Raw genomic sequence first — 23,535 nt, 5'->3', positions numbered from 1 at the left:
CTTGGGATGCATCGGTGAACAAAACAACTGAGGATCCTTGTCCTCATGGGGGAAGCAAGCAACAAGCACAACAAATGAGTAAATTATCTAGATGTGGGGAGGCAGTGGGTGCTTTGCAGGGGAGAGAGGAGCAGGGTAAGGGGCTTGAGGCAGTGGGCAAGGTGCAAGCTTACACAGGGTGGCTGGTGTGGGCCTCCCCGAGAAGGTGAGGCCTGGTAGAGGCTCGAAGGAGGTGAGCCAAGCCGAGGTCTGCAGGAAGGGCGTTCCTGGCAGAGGGAACAGCAGAGGTCAGGCCCCAAGGCTAGAGCAGGTGTGAGGAGCAGTGAGGGGCCTAGTTGGCTACAGCGGGAGAGCGAGGGGCAGAGTCTAGGAGATGGGGCAGGGAGGGAGTGGGGCCAGGTCCTGGGAGCCTTGCAGCCCCCCTCAAGGACATCTTCTTAAATGAATTTCTGACAGCCACAGGACTCCCTGGCTCATGAACGGCCGGCGGAGGGAGCTGCCGATGGATCACAGCTGGGCTGTTGACCTTGAGTCTTGAGCAAAGTGAAGAATAAAAGGTCACATTTATTCCATCAGAGCCACAGGAACTATAAAATACCGGAGTGTGGATAAAGACAGTGGTAAATCACTCATCACTCTCGGGAACTTGGCTGATGTGTCTTCTGGCCCCATCACCCACAGTGCAAGCTGGGGATTGGTGTGCTCAGCGATGGAGGACCCTGAACAGCGCTCACTCATTCAAATGCTCACATAGGTTCATGGCCTCAAGCCAACACCCTCCTCTCTGCTCACACAGCAAGGGTGCTTCCATACCAGCCAATAGACCCACACTCAAGCACACACCAGCCAATGGACACACACTCACATGCTCACACTGGCCAATGAATGCACACACTCAGGCACATGCTGGTCAACGGACACTCACTTACGTAGCCACCCTGCCAGAAGCTTCATCCTCCATCCTACCTTGTGTGTAGGGAAGAGGGACAGGAGGGGGTCCTCATGAGCCTTGCTCCATCTGCAGCCCAGCATGGCCTCTCCACAGCCGGACCAGGAAAATGAGGAAAGCATGCCAATTCCTGGGGCTTCAGACACATACACCCCAATAACAGTGCTGGAGAGACGCCCAGAAAACCATAGACCTAAGTCTGTGATGTACTCAACCGTGATTTACTCACATGATTACTTCCATATAAGAAGATCACAGACCCACATGGTCATCCTCCAGGGACACTGAAGTTCGTTTAGTGGCTCTATTCTGTGCTCATTGTCCCCATAGGAACTGCTACCCAGGCCTGCGGGGGGCTCGGGAGGGAGAGGATAGTAATCCTGCTACTTTTAGGTATTCCCAGGTAGAACCAGGACAGGGTACCTCTAGACCAGGCCGGCCTCACCTGAGAGCTCCCAGCTAATGAGTAAATCCCACAGTAAGGTTCATCTTCTCAGCACTGAGCCCCTGAACCCCCAGGCGACCTACCAGTGCCCCCAGACAGCTCATCTGCCTCTGCAAGAGCTCCTCCTGGGAGATGGACGGGTTGGATGGTGCTAGTGTTCTTTATGAAAAAGATGATAGTGATGATAAAGATCGGTAGACAGACAGATACATAGAGATAGATGGAGAGATAGAAAGATAGATACATAGATGATAGATAGATAGATAGATAGATAGATAGATAGATAGATAGATAGATAGAGATAAAATAGGTTAAGCATTCACCATACTCATACCTGATCTACTGAGTATATATTGTATGCCAGTGTTTTGCATACATTATTTCTAATACTCATATGACCTTGCAATTTAGATTTGCACACAGCTTTTACAAACAAGAAGAATGAAGTTCCGGGAAGTTAAGCAGCAGGGTAACGATGAGGCAGCCCGTAAGTTGTGAGTCAGGATTTGAGCTCACAGCCCAGGTCACTCGGATGCCAAATCCTATGTGCTCTCAGGGTTGGGAACCTGGTGCTCGAGCTCCCACAGCCCTTTGCTGGCTGTACCCCACCTGCCCTCCTCCTGCCTCCCCCTGGCTCCTGTCACCTCTCTTCTGGTGATATTCTTATAGAATCCTAGAATGTCAGAATTGGGCACTGAAGCACAGAGAAGAAAAGTAGCTGGAGAGCCACACAGCCAGTCCGTGACAAAGCCAGGGTTAGAGCCTTGTCCATCCAGCCTGGACCGGAGGGCATTTGATGAGTGGGGACAGCTCTGTCCCCCCATCCTCCCTCCCACTTGGCTGAGTGGAGTAGCCTCCCCACCGTGGGGAGGTCTCCCTCCAGAGGTCATTCTCTCCCTCCCTTAATTCCTTCCCAGCCAGCCTGCTTGTGAGGGGCAGCGGTGTCCTGGGGAGGATCAGCAGAAGTGCAGCCCAGAGAAGTGCTGAGCAGGCTCCTCCAGTCCACCGGCTGGAAAGGCTATCTCTCCGCTGGGGGAGGCAGGAGCAGAGTGATGCTGCCGCCTGGCCAGCCAGGTGTCCAGCAGGCCACTTGGTCATGGGGGCCCGCCTCCAGCCACGCAGCTTGGAGCAACCCTCCAGGAAGTTTCTCCATCACTGGTTCGTGCACGGGTGCTGAACGACCCCTCACATTTGTGACCACTTCACCACTTACGAGCTGCGTCCCAGGAGACTCCCATCTTCCTAGGTTTGCCCAAGAGTCCTCTGGGGGTAGCAGGATTAGCGTTCCATGGGACAGACGACAAAGCTGAGATTCGGACAAGCGAGATCTCCTTGTTCGCGATTGCTCAGCTAGCCAATGGGGGGGCCAGGAATGGAACCTGATCTCCAGACACCGAACCCCAGCATCAGCATGGCTGCTTCTGACTGCACACACACACATTCTAAGCACGGTACCCGGTACTGAACCAGTACCGTTTAATGTTCACAGAGATACCATGTGATCAATATTATGAACCCATTTTGCAGGCAAGAAAACTGAGTAAGGCTCGGAGCTGTGATGTGAAGGGACTTACCTACGCTGCACAGTCAGTGAATTTTTCCCACACGGCACAAATTCCACCTCGGGGTTGAGAAAATTCCCGTCTTCGAGGAGCTTCTCGTCTGACAGAGAGAGGGGATTGTAATAGGGGGGAAAGGCAGGACCCCAAAACTCAGCCATGAGATGACTGAGGACTTCATTTCATCTTGATTTCTTCTATCAAGGGTCAGCGTTGACGTCCCCCCCGTCGTCAAAACAGAACGTCGTGCTTCCTGTTCAGGCGTCCTGCCAAGCGTTTCACACACTTTACCTCATTTCATCCTGACGGTGTTCCTACAAAGCAGGTACCAGCATTGCTATTTAACTCATGCAGAGAGGGTGACATAATCTGCCTAGAGTCCCAAAGCTAATCACTGGCAGGGGGGGAGTTGAACCCAGGCCCAGCCAACACCACGGTGGACACCGTGACCACCGCGTGATTTTCTTCTGCAACCTCTTTGCACCCATTCGATTCACGCCAAGTTCTGCTCTGGAGCTGCCTTGTTCTTCAACCATCAGGACAGATGGAGAAGTGCAAACACAAGGCCAGGGGCCACCCTATTCCACCCAGGCCCCTCCCTACATGCTGCCCATCCCTGACCTGACAGGGCCAACCGAGCCCGCGGACAACAGAGCCAGGAAGGCCCTGCCGATGGTGACTGCCCGCCGAGTGTGCATCAGCCATGCGGACGCGGCAAATTTGTTTCCAGCAACCTCTCTTTGTCCTACCCTCCTGGCAGAATTTGCTTTGTGATGGCATTTTGCAGGGGGGCATCGTGTGTGTGTGTGTGTGTTAAAATATACGGAACATGGGGCACGTGGGTGGCTCGGTTAAGCGACTGCCTTCGGTCAGGTCATGATCCTGGAGTCCCGGGATCGAGTCCCACATCGGCGGGGAGTCTGCTTCTCCCTCTGACCCTCCCCCTCTCATGCTCTCTCTATCTCATTCTCTCTCTCAAATAAATAAATAAAATCTTAAAAAAAAAATATATATATATATATATATATATGGAACATGAAATTGACGATTTTAGGCATTTTTGAGTGTGCAGTTCAGTGTCACGAAGTACTTCCACACTGTTGTGCAGGTGCGCCACCCATCCCCTGACTTTCCCTCGTCCCACACTCGGACTCCGCACCACTCGCACATCAGCCCCCCTTTCCCCGCCCCCCAGCCCCTGGCAGCCACCCTTCTTTCTACTTGCTGTCTCTCTGAACTTGACCACTCTCAGGACTTCGTGTGAGTGGAATCGTGCCGTAGCTGTCCTTCTGTAGCTGGCTGATTGTACTTAGAGGAATGTCCTCGAGGTTCATCCATGTTGTAGCCTGTGTCAGAATTTCATAAAAATATGCAATGCTTCATGAATTATCATGTCATCTATGTGCAAGGGCTGTACTCATCTTTGTATCATTCTAATTTTCATACACGTGCAGCTGAAGCGTGCACTGTGATAACATTTTTAAGGAGGTTGGTGTCACAGGTGACTTTACCCCTGGGTGGTGCCCCCATGAAATGATGGATCTGCCAACCGGGGGACTTGGATCAGGTACATCATTGGGCGGCACTGACCTGGGGTCTGACAGTTGTTCGGGTGTATTTTGTTTTGTGTTTTGTTTTGTTTTTTTAAAGATTTTATTTATTTACCTGATAGAGAGAGACACGGCGAGAGAGGGAACACAAGCAGGGGGAGCGGGAGAGGGAGAAGCAGGCTTCCCGCTGAGCAAGGAGCCCGATGTGGGGCCCGATCCCAGGACCCCGGGATCATGACCCGAGTCGAAGGCAGACGCTTAATGACTGAGCCACCCAGGCGCCCCTGTTCGGGTGCATTTTGAACGCAGCTGGTGGGGAATCTTTATTTTGAACACTCCTGTGTTTACAACAAGGTATAATTGGTCTGACACCTTCTGTGTTTTTCTCTGTAAGTGATGAATTGTTAGTGAGCAAGCTTTTCTCAACTCCTCAAGGAGAAAAAAGCCAACTATCATCATCATCCTCCTCTTTGCTGGGGTACCAAGTGGCCCTGGGAAGGGAGCGGAAGGGGCAGACCTGCTTCTCCCCACTGCCTTTAATTTTTCACACTCACACAGGAGGCTGGTACAGCTATCCCCATCTCACACGTGAGCTAAGAGGTTCAGAGGCAGAAAATGATCCAGAGTCACACGGTTGGGGGCAGAACCGACCTTCAAAGAGAGATTTCTGTCTGATTCCAAAACCCACACTTTCTCCTCTGAGACATGCCAACCCAGTCCTTGGGGGCTGGGAGCTAAGGACAAGTGAATAGAGAGAGAAGTTTCACATCTGTTGAGACTTGGATGAAGGGAGACAGAAAGAAAGCTAAAGACACACAGAAAGAGAGGCCTGCTGTGGGCTGGGGAGCCCGCCTGGGTGGTTGCAATGGCAAGAAACGAGCCAGCGATGGTAGAGACGCTGCTCTAGGGGAACGGAATGGTAACAACGGGGCTTCATAGCAACCCTGGGCTAATCACAGGGCATTTCCACTGACCGCAGGCTCAGTGGGAGCCACGGATGGGATGCTGCTTCCAGAAAGTCCAATGCAGTCTTGGGCGGGAGTGGGGGAGGCTCAGGGGAAGGCTGACGTCTGATCAGGGAAGGTGGCGTCTGACCCCGTTCTCGGTGCTCAGAACGGCCCAGAGAGTCACAGACTGGCATGTGACCGGAGGCGAGCAGCTGGGAGGCAAGAGGAAACTGGGGCCTGAGGAAATGTCAGAAGGAATGGGAATGTTAATTCTGGAAGAGTGGAAACTCAAGGTGGGATGGGAGAGCCACTGCACAATTTGAGAGAAGCCCCGACATGGCCAAAAACAAGCAAACAAACAAAACAGCACTTTGTTCTGCATGTCCCTTGGGGTTGGCTCGGAGCCCGTGGGAGAAGCGGCAGTTATCAGGACACAGACGTGAGCCGGGATTCCCCTCCACTCGAGGTTGTGCAGAGCTGGACAGGCTACCTGGCCTGTCCCTGACCTGTGGGAGCACGGTGCTGACAGCCAAAGGAGCCCGTTGCAGAGGGATTTGTACCCCTCTCAAGTGGCGTTCCTGAGGTCTGTGTGTGGAGATGGCAGGGGAGGCGGGACAGACCAGCAGACATCAGGGAGTCAGCCAGACAAGCACCTGGGCCGGAGGGCAGGCTGGGCCAGCGAGGGCACCAAGACAGACCCCCGGGTCTCAGATGGCTGCCCCTGCGCTGGGCTGCGTGCCTGCCTCCCTATTCGGAACTGAATCTAATCTCACGCCGGCTGGGTTCATCGGCCCACCCGCCTTGGGACCAGATGACACCCTCAGTCACCAGCTAGCATATGCTGAGTGCTCACGAGGGACCTGGCACCATTCACACGTCAGGAGCTGACTCATTTAGTCCTCATAACGACCCTGTGAGGGAGGCCCTGCCATCTGTCCCCCTTTACAGAGAGGTTGAGTGGCTTTGCCCGGGTCACACAGCCAGTAAGTGATGGTGCCAGGCTTTGAACCTTGATGACCCAGGACCAGTGGTCTGGCCCTGACCTTCTGGCTCCATCCTCTCCGTGAAGGAGCACCGTGGAGCGGGGGAAACTCTCTCACTGGCACTGTAGTCCCGGCCAAACACGGGGCCTGGCGATTTCCCCCGCCCTTGCCAGGCAGCTGGATGGCTGGATGTGCCATGCTTCCCGAGTCAGGGAGCAAAGGAAAGGTCTCCCCAGGTCAGACCCTCACCTGTCACCAGGTAAGCCCTTACTCTGGGAAGGTGAGCGCAGAAGCAGCCTGCTGGGGCTTGCCTCACTTTGGCCTGATTTCCAGACATCTCTGCAATCACTCAGCCAGGGTTTAACTAACGCTGTCACCACGTGTCTTCCGAAAGAAAAAGACTCTTGGAGTCACAGGGAGGGTGGGGGACACACGTCTCTGTGGTGAGTGTCCCAGGCACCATGCTTCCCTGCCGGCCCAGCCAGGACCCAGGCACAGCGCAGGTCTCCCCCTTTTTAGCTGGTGTGAGGTTTGCCAGCCACAAATCCCCGAGGCCTGCATTTCCAGCGTAAGAGATCCATTTCTTTTGGTTCAGCATCGCCAGCTCCTTTATATAATAGATCCTCAAGAGGATCTTACTCTGTGCCAGACACTGACCTAGGTTCTTTGTGAATCATGACTCATGTAAACCTTATAATGACCCTCTAAGGCAGAGCTTATAAGTGTGCCATTTTACAGAAATTGGGTATTTTTAGGCCACTAAGGCACAGACAGGTTAAGAGATTGCCCGTGGTAAGCTCTCATAGCTGGTAAGTGGTGGAGCAAGCATTGGAACCCAGCAGGCTGGCTCCAGGGTCTGCTCATCACCACAGCACTCTGCTGCCTCTGCACCTTTTCTTTCTTTCTGGTGGTAGGTATTCCTGGGAGGGGTGATATTTATCATTGGGGATTTTTTTTATATTTATCGGAGATTTTTTTTAATAGAGACTTATGCAACAGAAGTGTAACTAATAGAGGGAAAGTGGAAAAGCAAGCATGAGGATTTAGAAACAGAGAACCAGAGGGGGACGCAGAGCCTCCGTTTGGCAAAGCAGAGATTCAGAGCAGTCCGGGGGCATGTGAGCTTGAGCCAGGCCCAGGGGAACCCCCAAAAGACCCCACTGAACCTGAGGTCCGAGGAGCCAAGAGAAGCTGGAAGAACCAAAATGAAGGGATGAAGCTGTCCAAAGTCACTGTGAGACTTTGTGGGGAGAAAGAGAACTCAGAAGCCCTCTGGAAACCTCTAGGAGTGGTCCCTGAGCTGGAAAGTGTTCCCTGGCCTGGCCCCATCAGTTTGGGGTGCTGGGGCTCATACAGGAAAGGGTCTACCTCCTGCTGGAGTGCTCAGCATGCTCTAGAAGAGCACCATCCGATGGAACTCTGGGACGGGGCGGGGGATGCTCAGCAGCTGCCCTGTCCCATGTGGTAGCCTCTAGCCACATGTGACTAGAGTGACTGGGGAACTGAATGTTTAATTTGATTCAATTTTAATTAATTTGAAGTTAAATTTAAATAGCCACATATAGCTACTGTGTTCAGTGGTGCAAATATAGAACATGCATTTCGTTCACCTGCCCAACAAATGTTTTTAAGGGCCTCCTTTGTGCCAAGTGTTGTTCTCAAGGCTGGAGAAATATCAGCCAACAAAACAGGCAAAAAACCCTGATCCCCAGAAGGAGAGCTGAGATTGATTCTATTGCAAGGAGAGAAAGATAATTAATAGTAAGCATAGTAAATAAGCAAATGATAACATCTTTCAGGCAATAACAGTGGAATGGAGGGGGAGGGAATGGAGCAGAGTAAGGGGTATGGGGCAGCCAAGATAGAGATGAGAGGAAGCACACCATGTTAAATAGGAGGTCAGAGAAGGCAACATTGGAGCAGAATTAAAGGAGGTGAAGTAGTGAGCATAGGGACTCTGGAGGGAAAGCACTAAGGTAAGGGCAACTGCCAGCGCAAAGGCCCTGAGGCAGGAGCACCGTCGGCAGGTTTGAGGACTAGCAGGGAGGCCAGGTGCTGGTGCAGAGCAATCTGGGTAAGGAGAAAGAGAGGAAATAAGAGAGGTGAGGTGCAGATCACATGGGGTCTGTAGGCCACACAAGGACTTTGACACATGAGACAAGCCTCACTGGGGGTGTTGGGCAGAGGAAAGACTTGATCTGACTGGCTTTTACAAGATCCTCTGGCTGCTGGTGCAGAAGAGGCAGAGGGAAGAAGAGCAAGAGAATTTACCCAGAGACCAGTTCAACAAGGGCTCTGATCCCCCACCCGGCCTGCTCTCCTGAGGGCTATGGGAATGGATAGTAGGGGCTTTGTCTCAGAATCTCAATAATCTTGAATGGGACTTCTTTACTTGTTGACAGAGTGAAGTAACTGTCAAGAAGACAGAGGGCCTTGGGACACCCGGGGGACCCTGTGTTCTCAGGAGGGGCAAAGGCAGAAAGGGAGCGACAGAGACTGGTCCCTGGCCCCTGGCCCTGGTCAGAGGTTGATAAGAAACTTCTGAATCTTGGAGCCTCGCTCAGTCACCCCAGCTCCATGATAATCTCATTCCCTGTTATCACTCAGGGCCATGCACTTAGGGAAGGCCAGCATCTGGCATGAGACACCAGAAGAGGGGATTCGACAGCTTATATTAGTGATTCCAGTAATTCTAACTATTCTCTGATCCCTAGACCAGAAACAACAAATACAGGACACAGGTTCTTCCAGACCCATACCACTCTGTCCCACTGAATTTGAACACAGCCTCAGAATCCTCCTCAACCTGCCGCCCAGCAAATACTCTGAGTTGGAACACAACACTGAACATATTTACAAGCCTTCCAGAACCTGGCTCCTGGCTACTACTTTGGTGACCTCATCTCCTACCACTCTTCCTTTCCATCACTCTATTCCAGCCATACCAGCTTCCTCACTGTTCCTGCCTCAGGGCCTTTGCCCTGGCAGCTCCCTCTGTGAGGGAACTGCCTACAGATATCCATGTGGCTCCCTCAGTATCTTTAGACCTCACATGAACCTCAGGAAGCAGGCAGACAACCCTCATGGCTCACCGAAATCCCATCTCTACCCCTAATTAGCTATGCAACCTTGGGGCAAGTCAGTTACTCTCTCTAAACTGGGAGTATAATTATGAAAGGTACTTTTCGGGGTTATCGTAAGCATTGATGGAGGTAATGTGAGAGTGCTGGGTTCAAATCTTATCCAGGCGCAAACATTCTAAGAGACGTTGGGCAAAAAACTTCTCTGAGTTTCAGTTTATTTATCTGTAAAATGAGGATCATAATAGTATACCTCCCTCATAGAGTTGCCATTAGGATTAAATTAGTTTAATACATGTAGCATACTCAGAAGAGTGTTTGACATATGGTAAGTGTTCAGTAAATATCAGCTGTCATTGTAGTAATACATGATTTTTTTTTTTTTTTTTTTTGTATTGCTGTCAGTTTGCATGACTCTAAGACTGGCTTGCTGTTAAAATCTGACTCTGCTCAATTCAGTTCTAGGCAATTCAGTAGAAGGCAGATCATGCTCAGGGGACTGGCAGGCCTGGCTTACAGCACTGGCTCAGCCACTGTCCAGCCCCGTGCACTTGAGGGAGTGACCCATCTGCCTGAGCCTCAGTCTCTTCATCTGTAATGTGGGGCTAATTATTACCACTTACACGGGCAGGGCACAGAATCAAAGAGAGCGTGACGGTCAAATGCCCAGCACATGGGAAGTGCTAGGTAAGTTGTATGTCAGAGAGAAGCAGCCGAGTCTCCCCTCTACCTGGCAGTTTGTGGGGGGAAGCAAACAGGCCCCTCTGAGGGCTTGCGGGAGGAGGGAGAGGCTGGGGAGCCAGGGCCGCTCACCTCTGTTTAATGAGGCTCTTTCATGTGCCCCGAGATCTCGCAGCCTGCCAGAGAGGTTGGCAGGCTGGTGGTTCTGAGAAGAGCCGGTAATAAGGGTGCAGAGCCGGGGAAGTGGAGTGGGGCAGCTTGACGTGGCTTCTGCAGATGAGTGCAGGGGCCCAGCCGGCAGCCGTGGTGCATCATGGATGGGGGGGCGGGCATGATGTCTTCTTCACCTGGAGACACAGTCACCTCTGACTTCTACCATCCCTCAGGCCTCACTGTCACCTGCGTGGTCAAGACAGGCCGCCGCACCCCGTGTTTGGCCGCAGAAGGGAGGGAGAATATGGGACAAGCAGTTCTCTTTTAAGGCCTGGCCCAGGGGCCCACATTCCATTTGCCAGAATGTATCACTTGGATTCCCTTAACTACAAGGGAGACAGGGGAATGTAGTCCGGAGTGAGTCCAGGGAGGTGGGTAGTGGACTCTGGTAGTCAGCTACCAGGCTTTGCCCTGAGGCCCTGGCAGAGACTCAGGATCTCTCCCATTCCTGTTCTTGGATGCCCTGATACCTTTAATGGTAGCTATTAGGAAGGATTGGGCCTGGCCTGCAAGGGCGCACAGGAGTCTCCTCAGAAGTGTCAGGGGACACACAAGAGTGCCTGGGACGGTTGAGACTGGGCAGAAGGGGAGCAGAGCAGTGACTAACATTGGGGGGAACCAGCACCTTTGCACACCATCTGTATGTGAGCACTGACACCCCCCACCCACACACACAGATGCACCTCCATGTCCGCACTCACACTCTCCACACACGTATCTATGTGCACATCCATGAAGGTGGTCAGGAGGGCACACGGTGAGCCTCAAGCATATAGAAGAACTCCTCTCCAGAAAGACATCCTGGGGACCAGCCAGTGTCTGCGAGTCACCATTAGCCAGCCATCATATTTAAAGAAGATTCTCTCCCATTTGTATAGGCCTTAACATTTAACAAAGTACTCTTTCATTCACTCAACTGTAAGGTACATATTTACTCAGCAGTGACTCTGGGCCAGATACCATGACTGGCAGTGGAGCTACAAGGTGAGTAAGACGAGGCCCCTGTCCTCAAGGGGGTCTCGGCCGCGCATAAACAGAGGAGGGCTCTAAGGCAAGGGTGTGCGAGGGCGGGGGCAGCTCTCAGTGGCTCAGTGGGGTCCAACGTGATGTCTGGGTAAGGCCCCAAAGGACACAGTCACCCGGTGGAGAAAGAGATAGGAGGCTTCCAGGAAGAGGGGCTGCTAGGTGCCAAGGCGTCGTGGTGTCTTATGTGGGGAGTGGGGAGAGAGTCAGAGAAGGTGGCCTAGTGCTTCCTGAAGCTGGAGTTCCATCAGGCTAAGGCCAAGATGTGCTGAGGCCGATGTGAAGCCAGGACAGTCTTTTCCCGAAATGCAAGGGGAAAATGATAAGGTAGAACATTCTCATCACGGGAAGGTTACCTCCCACGCCACTCAGGAATCAGACAGGAAAAATAAAAACACGCTCTAGATCTAAGAGGGAATTCGGTACAGGGGTTGGGCCACACAGGGGATGGAATCGCTGGGGCTTCAACCAGGGGGCAGGGAGGCATCAGAGGTGAGCGACAGCAGGAAGCCGTAGCCCCCTCCCACCTCTCCCTGGGTGGGGAGCACAGGAGATGACATGACCAGAGCCAAAGATCCAAATCCATCTTGCAGGAACCAGAACCCCAGGAGCTGGGATCACAGAGGGGGGCCCAGAACCTGATGGGAAGCCACCACATGAAGCAGAAAAAGAGGAAGAAATAGCTGGCTTCTCCCCCACCTCGGGCCCTCCAGCCTTCTTCCAGGGCCCTCATGGGCCAACTCTTCCCTGAGGCCCGAGGCCAAGGAGCCTGGGAACAGGCAAGGGAGCCTGGGAAATGTAGTTCCTCGGCACCCAGCGTGGGGACAGGTGAAAGGGAAGACAGACGTGTGAGCAAATAGTCGGGTAACAAGTATGCTCCTGTGATTCCTCCCTAAACCTCTGGCATCAGCTGTAGACATCCGCTGTAGATTTGTCTGATAGTATTAAGCTGAATGAACGAATGCCAAATGAATATTAATAGGGGAAAAAGAAAAACAACTCAGAAGCAGCCACTTACGTTTGTTTTGTTTTTCCTGGGTAAGTGCTTGGGGTTGCAAGCTTTAAATTGTGCTTTAGAGCACGTGAGCTTAATTAAATTTAACATGTTGGAGCAACTGAACTTAAAATAGCAATTCATGTTTTCTGCAGAGATGTCGCCTGTGTATGTGATAGAAAAACCTATCAGGATTTCAGGGATGTGTCTTTCACAAGGAGGGCTGTGACCCAGTGGTTGTGCCAGATGTTGCCCATTGCCTCCCCAGATCCCCTCCTCTGTGCTGCTGTGTGCCCTGGAAGGCTGACCAGTGTGCCACCCGGAACCCCGGCTTTCGGTGGGGTTCAGCCACGGGGAGCAACAGCAGAAGATTGAGAGGAGGGAAGAGAGTGAGGTCAGGGTCTGGTGACCTCCCCTGGTATGCTCAGGGCTAGATTGGGGAACAGCGTGGCTGCTACCAGCCCTGGGTTATGGCATGTTCCCTACGGTCCCCCATCCCCGAATCTACCCCTTTAGAACAAAGTCCTTTGTAAGCAAAGGCTTTAATCACCCCTCTGTGAGTATGCCTTCCGCCCCTATTGGGCCCAGCTGATTCCGAGGTGTTTTCCTAAAGATTGTGGGCAAAGTGCGTGGGTGGAGGGACAAGAAGGTGATGGGCAGCCTGGTTTGGGAGCCCCGCTCGGGAGCTTGGACTGACTCTTGTAGGTCACGGAGAGCCCCTGAGCAATGTTTCATTGGGCGAGGGGCGTGGCCAGAGTTGTTTCAGATGGTGCGCTCTGGGGTTGGTGGTGCTGAGCATGGATATGAAGGGAGCCCAGGCAGAGGCAGGGAGGCCTATTTGGAGGCTTCTGCGCTCCTCCACACCAAAGATGGCAAGGCCTAAGCAAAAGTATGAGTGTGGAGATGGAAGGCAGCGAGAAGTCCAGAAGGTGGAACGTGGAACGTGGATAGGAGTAAAGTGGGGCCCCGGGCTCTCCAGATCTAGCCTGGAGGATCAGCAGCTGGTTGTGCTGGGGAGCATGAGCAGGTAGACAGGGCCATGCGGGCAGGGATGAGTTTGGTTCTGTCACTAGAGTTTGAATAGAGCCCATTTCACATGACTTTCTCGTGCAGTTTGTCCTTTTGGTTGCCCGGGGTGGGAAGCAGCCTTGCTTATGCCTAGAAGTGTGGGCTCTGAATCCCTGCGGATCCAGATCTGGTCTCAGCTCCCCCACTCCCCCGAGGGAAAGTGACAACTGCTTAGCTTCCTCCTTCCCTAAATGGGAATGATGATAATGACTTCCTCCAGGGGTTGTCAGGGGGTAAAGTGAGATAATGTGCAAAACTTCCAGGCACAAGATTAGTACTCACGCTGGTTATTATTGTTTTTGCTCAAGGTGGACTTGATTGTCAAGGCTGTTTGTAGCCAGCTGGCTCTGGCTCGCCCATGAGTACACACACACACACACACACACACACACACACACGCCCAGGAACCCGGAGCTACTTCCCTGCTCTTAATCCTGGGAAGAAGGCCCTTTCCTCTGGCCATGTTTCTGACGCGCCAGTTATAGCGGGAAGCTTCTCCCAGCCCGCCCTCTCTCACCCCTGCTGCCAAGGACCAGCCCGCCCTGTTATACCTGCATCAGCAGTGCGGCCCACTGTGGCTTCATCATATTCTGAGCTGCCCGGACTTGGGAAGCAAAGGGGAGAGAGGCCAGGCAGGGTCTTGCACAGAGTCACCCCGAGGCCTCAGGAAAACAAGATAGTGTCTGAGAGCCGGGGTGGCACAACGGTCGCCTGAGGCCAGACTGCCCAGTTCAGATCCCAGCTCTGTCAATTACTAACTAGCTGGGAGTCCCTGGGCAGCCAGCTTAACCTTTCTGTGCCTCTGGTTCTTATCTGTAAAATGGAGATGATGATTACTATTATGAGTGTTCATCCCGTTGAAGATCTCCGAACAGTGCCTGGCACACAGGAAGCCCTCACTCGACCTTAGCCCCTCTTCTTCTTTATTTATTTTTTTTCTTTTTTAAGATTTTATTTATTTGCGAGAGAGAGAATGAGAGACAGAGAGCATGAGAGGGAGGAGGGTTAGAGGGAGAAGCAGACTCCCTGCCAAGGAAGGAGCCTGATGCGGGACTCGATTCCGGGACTCCAGGATCATGACCTGAGCCGAAGGCAGTCGCTTAACCAACTGAGCCACCCAGGCGCCCACTTCTTCTTTATTCTTAATTAGCAGTAGCGGCAGTGTCTGCTTTCCAGACGACAGCTAAACATGGATAAAAGTTCTGGGCTCGTGGTCCATCCCCTGCGTCCTAGGATTGCTGCAAAGGTTAAGCGCAACACCGGATGTGAAAACCCCATCCCAGAACAGGTGTTCAGTAGGCAAGCTGGCCCATCCCCTCCTCCAATGGATGTGCTCTGACATTGCACACGCCCCAGCGGGGTACTGGGGGGCAGTGGTCTGGGGTCAAAGCCCAGCTGTGTATCTTTGCTTCTTAGCTCTGCCTCCCCAGCTGCAACTAAGGATCATGGTAGGGGCTGCCTCAGAGAGTTGCTACAGGACCAAGTGAACTGATAGCCATAGGGCCCTGAAAATGGGGCCTGGCACACAGGTGACCCTTGGGGTTTGCTCCTACTGTCGTCACTGTTCTGGCTGTGGATTGCTCCTGCCTCTCCAACTTCTCTCGTCAGCTCTGAGGGGGAATGAAGTGGGCTCTGCCCAGTGGGTGGCCCAGCAGGCCAGAGGTCCTGCTGGTGGCGGCGTGTGAGCCATGGTGGGCTCAGAGCACTGCTCTAGGGAAGGGGTGGCTGACAGGCCACAGGCTGGGACAAGCTTTTCAGTGAGATGAGGAAAATGCCCCGTGTTTGTTACATGGTAAGGAGCAAACCCAGACTACGGATCTAGAAACCAGTGTTAAAGTCCAGTGGCCCATCTTAGCAGTCCCAGCTGTGTGACTTCAGGAAATCACTTAACCTCTCTGAATCTTGGCCATTCCTCTTCTGTGCCATGAGAGCACTAGTCCCTACGCTCTCAGGATTGCCACGATGCCCAGGTGAAACAGATAGACCTAAGGGGCTGGCCTACAGGCCCTTGCGGACCCCCCACAACGCCCCCCACCCGGCCCTGGCCCCACCTCCCCACCTCTCTTAGCTGTGGGCTGGGGGTGGGGCCAGGGACCAAAGTTTCCTCCACTGTGGCTTCCCCCTCCACAGAGCAGGCTGGGAACGTGAGGAGGGAGGCAATGGCCTCTTGCGCTGCCCACTGACGGGACGTCAATAAATGCTTGTCAGCTCCAATCCTGTGTGAGGGAGTTCCCGGGTGGAAGTTTGCAGGCTCCGGTACTTCATATTTGAGATCTCAATTAAGCTGCCTGGCTCTGGGTTTGCGGGGTTGAGGGGTGCTAATGGAGCCCTTGAGTAGTAGGGGACTGCAGAACGGAGGGCCCTTCGGGAGGAGGGGCGGTGGGAAAGGCTCAGAGGGACATGGCCCCTCCAGGACGAGGTGACTATCTTTGCAGGAGTGTTTATGGGGTGACACGGGCATTGTCTCTGGAGATACCACAAGGCACCATACCTGGACGGGGCTTTAGAGATCAGGGTGTGTGCCCAGGCTTCCTGAGGGTCCCAGCGAGAAAGGCCCTGGACAGTAGATGGGCCCCAGCGTGGGAGACTGCAGCCCCACTAGACCCTGCCCTAAGGTGGAGGGACCAGTCAAGGCCTCCCCGAGCAGAGACTCTCTTTCCCCAGGCCTCTCTGGGTGAGGCTGGCCTGCTATGCCCGCGAGGGAGGAATCATCCTTTCTCTCTGGGAAGCAGAATCGCCCTCCAGTCTTCAACATTGCACTGTCCGCCTCCCCTCCCCGCCTCTAGCTGTCTTCTGCTTAGACCCCTCCAGCCCAGTTTGCCGCAGCAAACATTCTCCTGCCAGGCCTGAGAAAGCCATTTGCAGAGAAGGATGGCGTGGGCTCCGAGGGCAGAGCCTTGACTGTGACTCCCCACAGTGCAGGCTCCTGGCAGGGGCTCAGGCAATGTCCATGAATCTCCAGGACACAGCAGGGGTGGATGGAGTCTGGGGTGTCTGAAGCGGGGGCCCTGGCAGGCCCGGCTCCCACCACCTCCCAGAGTCTGAGGGAGACAGGGCGGGAATCAGGCTGGGGGTCCGTTTGTCTAGACTGGGCTTCTGCAGGCTTTAACCTCTCTGCCTCTCCGTGTCTCTCCCTCTGCCCCTCCTGTCGTCCTTCTCCCATCTCTGCCCGAGGCGCTCCCCTTCTTCTGTGTACCTCCTTCTCCCTACCTGCTCTCCACTCTCCCCCCCTTGTTCCCTTCATCATCACATTCCTGATGTCTGTTTTTGCCTCTTTGGGGCCCTTGGGCACCTGGTCTGCATGTGCATCTCTCACTGACCCTCCCACCCCTGAATCTCTCTCGCTGCCCTTTTCACCCCCACCTGTCCTTCTCTGGCTTCTTACCTGGGCCCCTCTCCTCCCACCTCTGGGACTCCTTCACCACCTCCCACGCCCTGTTCGTGTCCCCTGCCGTCCCTTCGTCCCTTCGCTTCCTCCTCCTCTCTCGCCACCCCTCCTGTCTCCTTGGTTCCTTTTCCCATCTCTTCGCCTGCCCCTCTCTCTCCTGCTCCACCTCATTCCCTCTGTGTCCATGTGTCTGTCTCCCTACTGCCAACCTCTCCTGTCTCTGTCACTCTCTGTCTTTCTGTCTCTGCTGACCCTCACCATCTTCCCCCTCTGCATCCCCCCACCCCAGGATGATCCCAGCCTCCAACAAGGCCTTCGTGGTCAACAACCTGGTGTCAGGAACCGGCTACGACCTGTGTGTGCTGGCCATGTGGGACGACACGGCCACGACGCTCACGGCCACCAACATTGTGGGCTGTGCCCAGTTCTTCACCAAGGCTGACTATCCCCAGTGCCAGTCAATGCACAGCCAGATCCTGGGCGGCACCATGATCCTGGTCATCGGCGGCATCATCGTGGCCACGCTGCTGGTCTTCATCGTCATCCTCATGGTGCGCTACAAGGTCTGCAACCAGGAGGCCCCGGGCAAGCTGGCGGCCACTGCGGTCAGCAACGTGCACTCGCAGACCAACGGGGCCCCGCCACCCACTCTGGCCAGTGCACCCAGCGCAGCCCCCATGCAGGGGCCACCCAAGGTGGTGGTGCGCAGTGAACTTGTGCAGTTCAGTGCCAACCTGGCTCGGGGCAGCGACTCCTCTTCCTCCAGCTCCCTGGGCAGCGGGGAAGCCGCAGGGCTGGGACGGGGCCCCTGGCGGCTCCCACCCCCTGCCCCCCGCCCCAAGCCTAACCTTGACCGCCTGATGGGGGCCTTTGCCTCCCTGGACCTCAAGAGTCAGAGAAAGGAGGAGCTGCTGGACTCCAGGACTCCAGGCGGGAAAGGGTCTGGGACATCGGCCAGGGGCCACCACTCGGACCGAGAGCCACTGCTGGGGCCTCCTGCCGCCCGGGCCAGGAGCCTGCTCCCCTTGCCCCTGGAGGGCAAGGCCAAGCGCAGCCATTCCTTCGACATGGGGGACTTTGCTGCTGCAGCTGCGGCAGCCGGAGGGGTCGCCCCTGGTGGCTACAGCCCCCCGCGGAGGGTCTCGAACATCTGGACAAAGCGCAGCCTCTCTGTCAACGGCATGCTCTTGCCCTTTGAGGAGAGTGACCTGGTGGTGGCCCGGGGAACTTTTGGCAGTTCCGAGTGGGTGATGGAGAGCACGGTGTAGGCCGGGGGGGCCCTCCTGCCGCTCACCCTTGCAGGGTAGATGAAGGGGAAAGAATCTGTACTGGCAAGTCTTTGTGGAGTTTCCATGGTGATGTTTACATCTAGGGACAGTTTCGTCTCCCTGTCAACGCCCCTCCCAAGCCACACCACCTTCCAAGCCTGTCCCCCACCACCCAGCCGGGGTGTGCTCAGGGAAAGCGGATTCGATCGCTAAAATGTCGGACTGAGCCCTGAGTGTTTGGAAAGGCGGACTCCCTCCTTTCTGATCACGAATGTAGCGTGTAAGCAAGTGGCTTTGGATTGCTTATGGTTCCAGCGTTGTTTTTATTTCTTAATTTATGTTTCCCACTTCCCAGACTCCTCCTCTTCATTCACACAGATGATGGAGAATTTACTCTTCATGTGAGAGTGGGTTCCCAGCAGTCCTGATAGTGGGAGATTATGGTCCGTTGACAAGAGAAGGGAAAGATTCTGGTTCCACACTTGTTTGGAGGGAAGACTGAGGCATCCCCTGTCCAGACTCCTCCTTATTCCCAACTGTCCCCGTGCTTGGGAGGGATGGGCAGCCACCAGCATACCTGACCCAGCTTCCTCTGCTCAGACATCATGCCCCACACCCATCACAGTAGCCTAAACCAGAAGAGTAACTTCCAGAACTTCTTATGTGTGGGAAAGGCAGAAGGGCTTTATGAGGCACAAGGGCATAAAGGGTGTTAACTTTTGGAGTTGCTGTAGGATTTTTACCTCTTTGGGGGAGGAACCTGGGACTGAAAGTCCGCATAAGCATGTGGCTGGCCAAGAGGGCTTCTCTTGACGAAGCAGAGCGGGGTGGCTAAAGGAGCACTGGACTTGGAGTCCAAAGCTCTCAGTTTGGGTTCCAGAGCCACCACTGAATAACCAGCTGAACACGTTGGGCAAGACCCTTTTTCTCTTTGGATCTCAGTCTTTTAATTCTCACACTACTGGATTGTACCCAGTCTTTGATTTCCTTCAAGTTCTAAGGACTAACGAACTCTTCCATGCCTCTAGATATTATGGTCTCCAGATCAGCAGTACCAGCAGCACAAGCAGGTAGAGCGTCCCTTTTCTTCCTACTGGACACAGAGGGAGAATTCTAGAGGTTTGGGAGGGGGAAATTGGAATCTTTTTAGAATGGTAGAGTTTTGAAGTTTGAAGAGGTGTTTGCAATCATCTCATCCTTAACCCTCTCTCCCTCCCCCACCTGCCCCAGAGTATAAAGGACTTGCTCAAGGTCGCACAGTGAGTTAGTGACCAAGTCAGGGCAGGTGCCAAGGTCATCTCCTGGGATGGTGTTTGGGATTCACTATGCTGTCTTCACCCTGGCTCAGGCATTTCTGTGTCCAAAGTCCATCCCTTGTTTGTTCCTGAGGAAGGTGGCTCAGGGTGGGACATGGGGGATGCCTTTCCTAGATGCCAGCTTTGAGGAGGATCCATCCATGGAAATGACAGAGGGCAATGGGAGGGGTGCACATGGGTTCCTTTCTACCAGGGGATGAACCCCCATATTCCAGACCATGTCAAGAGGGGGCAGAGGACATGTGGCCAGGAAGAAACTGTTTTAGAAGCATCTGGAGGACTTTCCCCTGCATCTCTCTGTCTCTCCTGGTCTCCGTCTCTTCTAGATCTCCTCACTGCCAACATACTACCTCTCCCTCGGTCTCCCCAACCCATTCATTGCTCTTCTGAGTCTCTGCCATTGATCTCTAGCTTCTCTCCTGTTCTTTTCCCTCCTTCCACTTGCCAACCACACCACACACAATGTCCAGGTGAGTCCACTTCTGCTGAAGGGTTCTGATGGGCTCAGACCTGGAGCTGAGCTGGCGGCCCGCAACCCCACCCAGAACACACAAGGAGCTGGTAGGGAACTGTCTATGCAGGATTGCCTTCTGGCTCTAGCCCCGGAGCCTCCAAATCCCTCTTCTTTGCCCTTCTCCCTCCCACCCCTCCTGCCTCCTCTCACCTTCCCTCCACTCTCTTGTCTTCATTCTTGTTCTTCCTGTTGACCCTCTGCCTTGCCCCATCCCTTTCTGGTCCTGACAGTCATTAGCAGCCCAGGCTGTTCTCTTCCTAAGACATGTTAATTTTCTAGGCGAGTCCCAGGGCCATAGCACAGGCCTTCCCCAGTCATGGTGGCAGCCATGGAATTGGGTGACTTGAACGGAAATCTCTCCCTCCCTCTCTCCCTCCCTCTTGCCCTGCCCGAGTTTCTCTTCTCTCCTTTTCCTCCCTTCACCTTTCTCCTTTAGTCTTTCTAAATGTAGCCATTGAGGAAGTGACCCCAAATACCACCTTTCTTTTTGCCTTTGGGTTAGGACACCCAGAAGGAAATGGTGGACACGAAGGGGAGGACTGAACTGTATATTCCGGTCAGTGGCCCCGAGGTCTGTCATGACATGATATGTACTTGCACTTGTGTTTGTCATGTTTCTGACTGGGAGTTTTGGAAAGCTACATCTGTGTGGTCAGAATATAAATGCCAACTTTTTTTGCTAAAAAAGAAATGTACAGTAAAATGTACAGTTTAAAAAACAGAACCAACCACACTTCTTGGGAGAGAGAAAAAAAGAACATTCTCATATCTGTGAATGTCTGCTGTTCATTTCTCTGGAAACTACGGTTTTCCGAAGGTGGCTTTGAAGTGGCATTTTCTCTTGCACTTGTGTTTGTTACTGCCCAGTGGGAGCCTGCTTCCTGCCAAGTTCATGTATAAGATGGGAGCCTTCTGAAATAAGAGAGAATGGGGTCGTCCTTCTGGAATAAAGGACAGTAGAGGGATCTGGAGTGAAGCTCCAGGCGAAGAAGGAATGGTCCATCCTCAGCTGCCCTGACTGTCCCACCTGATACCTCATAGACCTGCCCTGCCTCCTTTTTCCAGTACTGTGGCCACCACCACACTTAGCCACTAGGGGCGCACGGACATCTCCCACCCATCCTGGTTGAGCCTTGGACGACACTTTTTCAAAAGGCTCTTTTACTGGGAGAACTGGGACAATGAACCAAAGCATAAGCCCAAGGTATAGAAATGAATAAACTTCTCTGGAAACAGCTTCCAACCCTAGCTACATCTAGTGGCTAGATTAGCACTGTCCAATTGGAATAAAGGGTGACCTACACGGTCATTTAAAATTTTCCAGTAGCTGCATTGAATCAAGTAAAAAGAAACAGGTGGAATTAATTTTAATAATATATTTTATCTAATCCAATATAGCCGAAAGATTATTATTTTAATGTGTAATCACCATAAAATTATTAATAAGACATTTTAGTTTGGGGTTGGTGGGGGGAGCTCCCCCCCCCCGCAAAGTTTTGGAAATTGAGCGTGTGCTTTACACTCAGGGCACATCTCAATCCAGACTAGCCACGTTTAAAGTGCTTGAGAGCCACATGTGGCTAGTGCTGGTCACCATATGGGACAGTGCAACTCTAGACGGAGAGTGATTGACTTGCCAGCGCACCTTTTGGAAGGGGAAGGAGCTAACAGTTATTGAGCACCTACAGTTTCCAGGTCCTGTGCTGCTACTTAACAGGCATTTCTCACAACAGCTATCTGGACCTGGAGCTGAGCTGGCAGCCCCCAACCCCACCCAGAACACACAAGGAGCTACCCTACTATCTCAAAGTAGATATTATTATGCTGATTTTACAGATGAAGGGCCTGAGGCCCAAGAGGGGTTAAGTAACTTGCCCAAGGTCACACAATATGTCTGGTCGCAAAGTCTTAGCTCTTTCCATAATATCAGCCCCTATTCTTTCTTCCTCCCTTCAACCCGTTATGGATTGTATTTTAGACTGATGGAAGTACTCAGATTTACAACCTAATCTGGAAGCTCTTGGTTTGGCCTCAAGGTCTGGTAAAATTCTCAGAGTGTTAACTCCAGGTAAGGGCCCCTTGGTTAAGTGGTTTCCTCTGACCTCACACTGGCCTTTCTGGCCCTTCTTAGAGGCCTGTAACACACTCCCTCCCCTGACCGGGAAGATTCCCTCAGGCTTCAGAAGGTCCTGCTCAGACCACCCTTATGATCAGCCCTTCTCCTGGCCTGGAGACTTCTAGGAGATCCCTTGCTTCCACACCCAGCCTCATCTAGTCCCCTGTGCCCTGAAAGCCTGTGACTTCATCCCCATAAGATAGAAAGCCTCATACCAGCTCACTCCAATGACCAAACCCATCTTCCCACCATTTCCTATTCCTAAACTCTTGTCCCTATCAGGAGAAGCGCTCGCCCACCCAGATCCTCTTTCTTGATTGAAAGAAGCTTCAGTTCTCTGCTCTTTGGCAGAGAAGAGGTAGCTGATACACGCTGAGCCCAACCGAATTATTAAGCTTTCTGACAAATAGTCCAACCCCCTTTCCCCAAATTCTTGATAACAACATTCCTCAGTTTCCCCTCAGAGGAGATGCTTTTCATTTTGCCATCATAACACTGTTGAAATTCCAAAAGAACTTATGCACATTTTTTTTTTAAAGGGAAAAAATTTGGGCGCCTGGGTGGCTCAGTTGGTTAAGTGACTGCCTTCGGCTCAGGTCATGATCCTGGAGTCCCGGGATCGAGTCCCATATGGGGCTCCTTGCTCAGCAGGGGGTCTGCTTCTCCCTCTGACCCTCCCCCCTCTCATGTGCTCTCTCTCTCTCTCATTCTCCCTCTCAAATAAATAAATAAAATCTTTTAAAAAAAATTTTAAGTTTTAAAAAAAAAAAAGGGAAAAAATTTTCAGCTGGGTAAAAGGAAGGTCATTGTCTCAGGTTTCCCCCTTCCAAGACTAGTAACTTTTCTCCCCAGTTCTCTAGGTACTGATTTTCCCGAAGCACAGCCTGGGTATTTCAGTGTCTTCTGTTCTCTGTTCTCTGTGTGTCTGCAATGAGGGTCTCAGGGCTTGAGCCAGCGAGGCCGGGCTTCCTCTGTTCTTAACAGCCACTGTGGCCTCTGCAAACTGCTGCCGGTAAAATCGACACACTTACTCAAAAGACGAGACTTGGCAGACAGCAGTCAAATCCCCACCACGCGGTTTTAAATAGCACACCTCGATTCTCAAACCCAGCTGCTCCCCATGATGCAGTTGGCAGCAGGAAGTTTGTTGTGACAAGGCTTCTCCCAGGTAAATACCTGAGGTTTCTAGCTTTGCAGAATAGAATCGGACCCACCCACGTTGCTCTCCCAACATCTACACGGAACACTGCTGCCTTCACAGTTTAAAGATACCTATTTATTTTATTTTATTTTATTTTATTTTATTTTATTTTATTTTATTTTATTTATTTCATTTCATTTCATTTCATTTCATTTTTTTGCTTTCAGACTTTAAACTGGAGATCTTAGTTTCTGATCTTTCGTGATCCCATTTAAGGTTTCCCATGTCACAGCCAGCCAG

The 23,535-nt window shown here is 52.8% G+C and overlaps 1 protein-coding gene and 1 non-coding gene across 3 annotated transcripts in view; one reads left to right on the top strand and one right to left on the bottom strand.

The window, feature by feature from the left end:
- Positions 1-22,787, top strand: part of LRFN2 (leucine rich repeat and fibronectin type III domain containing 2) — a 175,202-nt gene extending 152,415 nt beyond the window's left edge. Inside the window, exon 3 of one of the 2 annotated variants that reach the window (XM_045866162.3) lies at positions 17,170-22,787. In XM_045866162.3, the coding sequence (XP_045722118.2) occupies positions 17,170-18,148 (979 nt within the window). In that variant the 3' untranslated portion in view covers positions 18,149-22,787. Of the gene's footprint in view, positions 1-3,158; positions 4,525-17,169 lie in introns of those variants that run through there. The other variant, XM_064597579.1, reaches the window with a different exon arrangement.
- On the bottom strand, positions 4,317-4,420 carry LOC123838058 (U6 spliceosomal RNA). The gene has a single exon (XR_006789396.1). It is a non-coding gene; the product is annotated as a U6 spliceosomal RNA (small nuclear RNA).
- Positions 22,788-23,535: the final 748 nt, after the last annotated feature.

Source organism: Mirounga angustirostris, unplaced genomic scaffold, assembly GCF_029215605.1.
Source record: "Mirounga angustirostris isolate CCGP_5_RB_7025 unplaced genomic scaffold, mMirAng1.0.hap1 SCAF_8, whole genome shotgun sequence".
NCBI classification, from domain to species: Eukaryota; Metazoa; Chordata; class Mammalia; order Carnivora; family Phocidae; genus Mirounga; species Mirounga angustirostris.
Note: the sequence above shows the minus strand (reverse complement) of the source record. Positions and strands in the feature narration are given on the sequence as shown.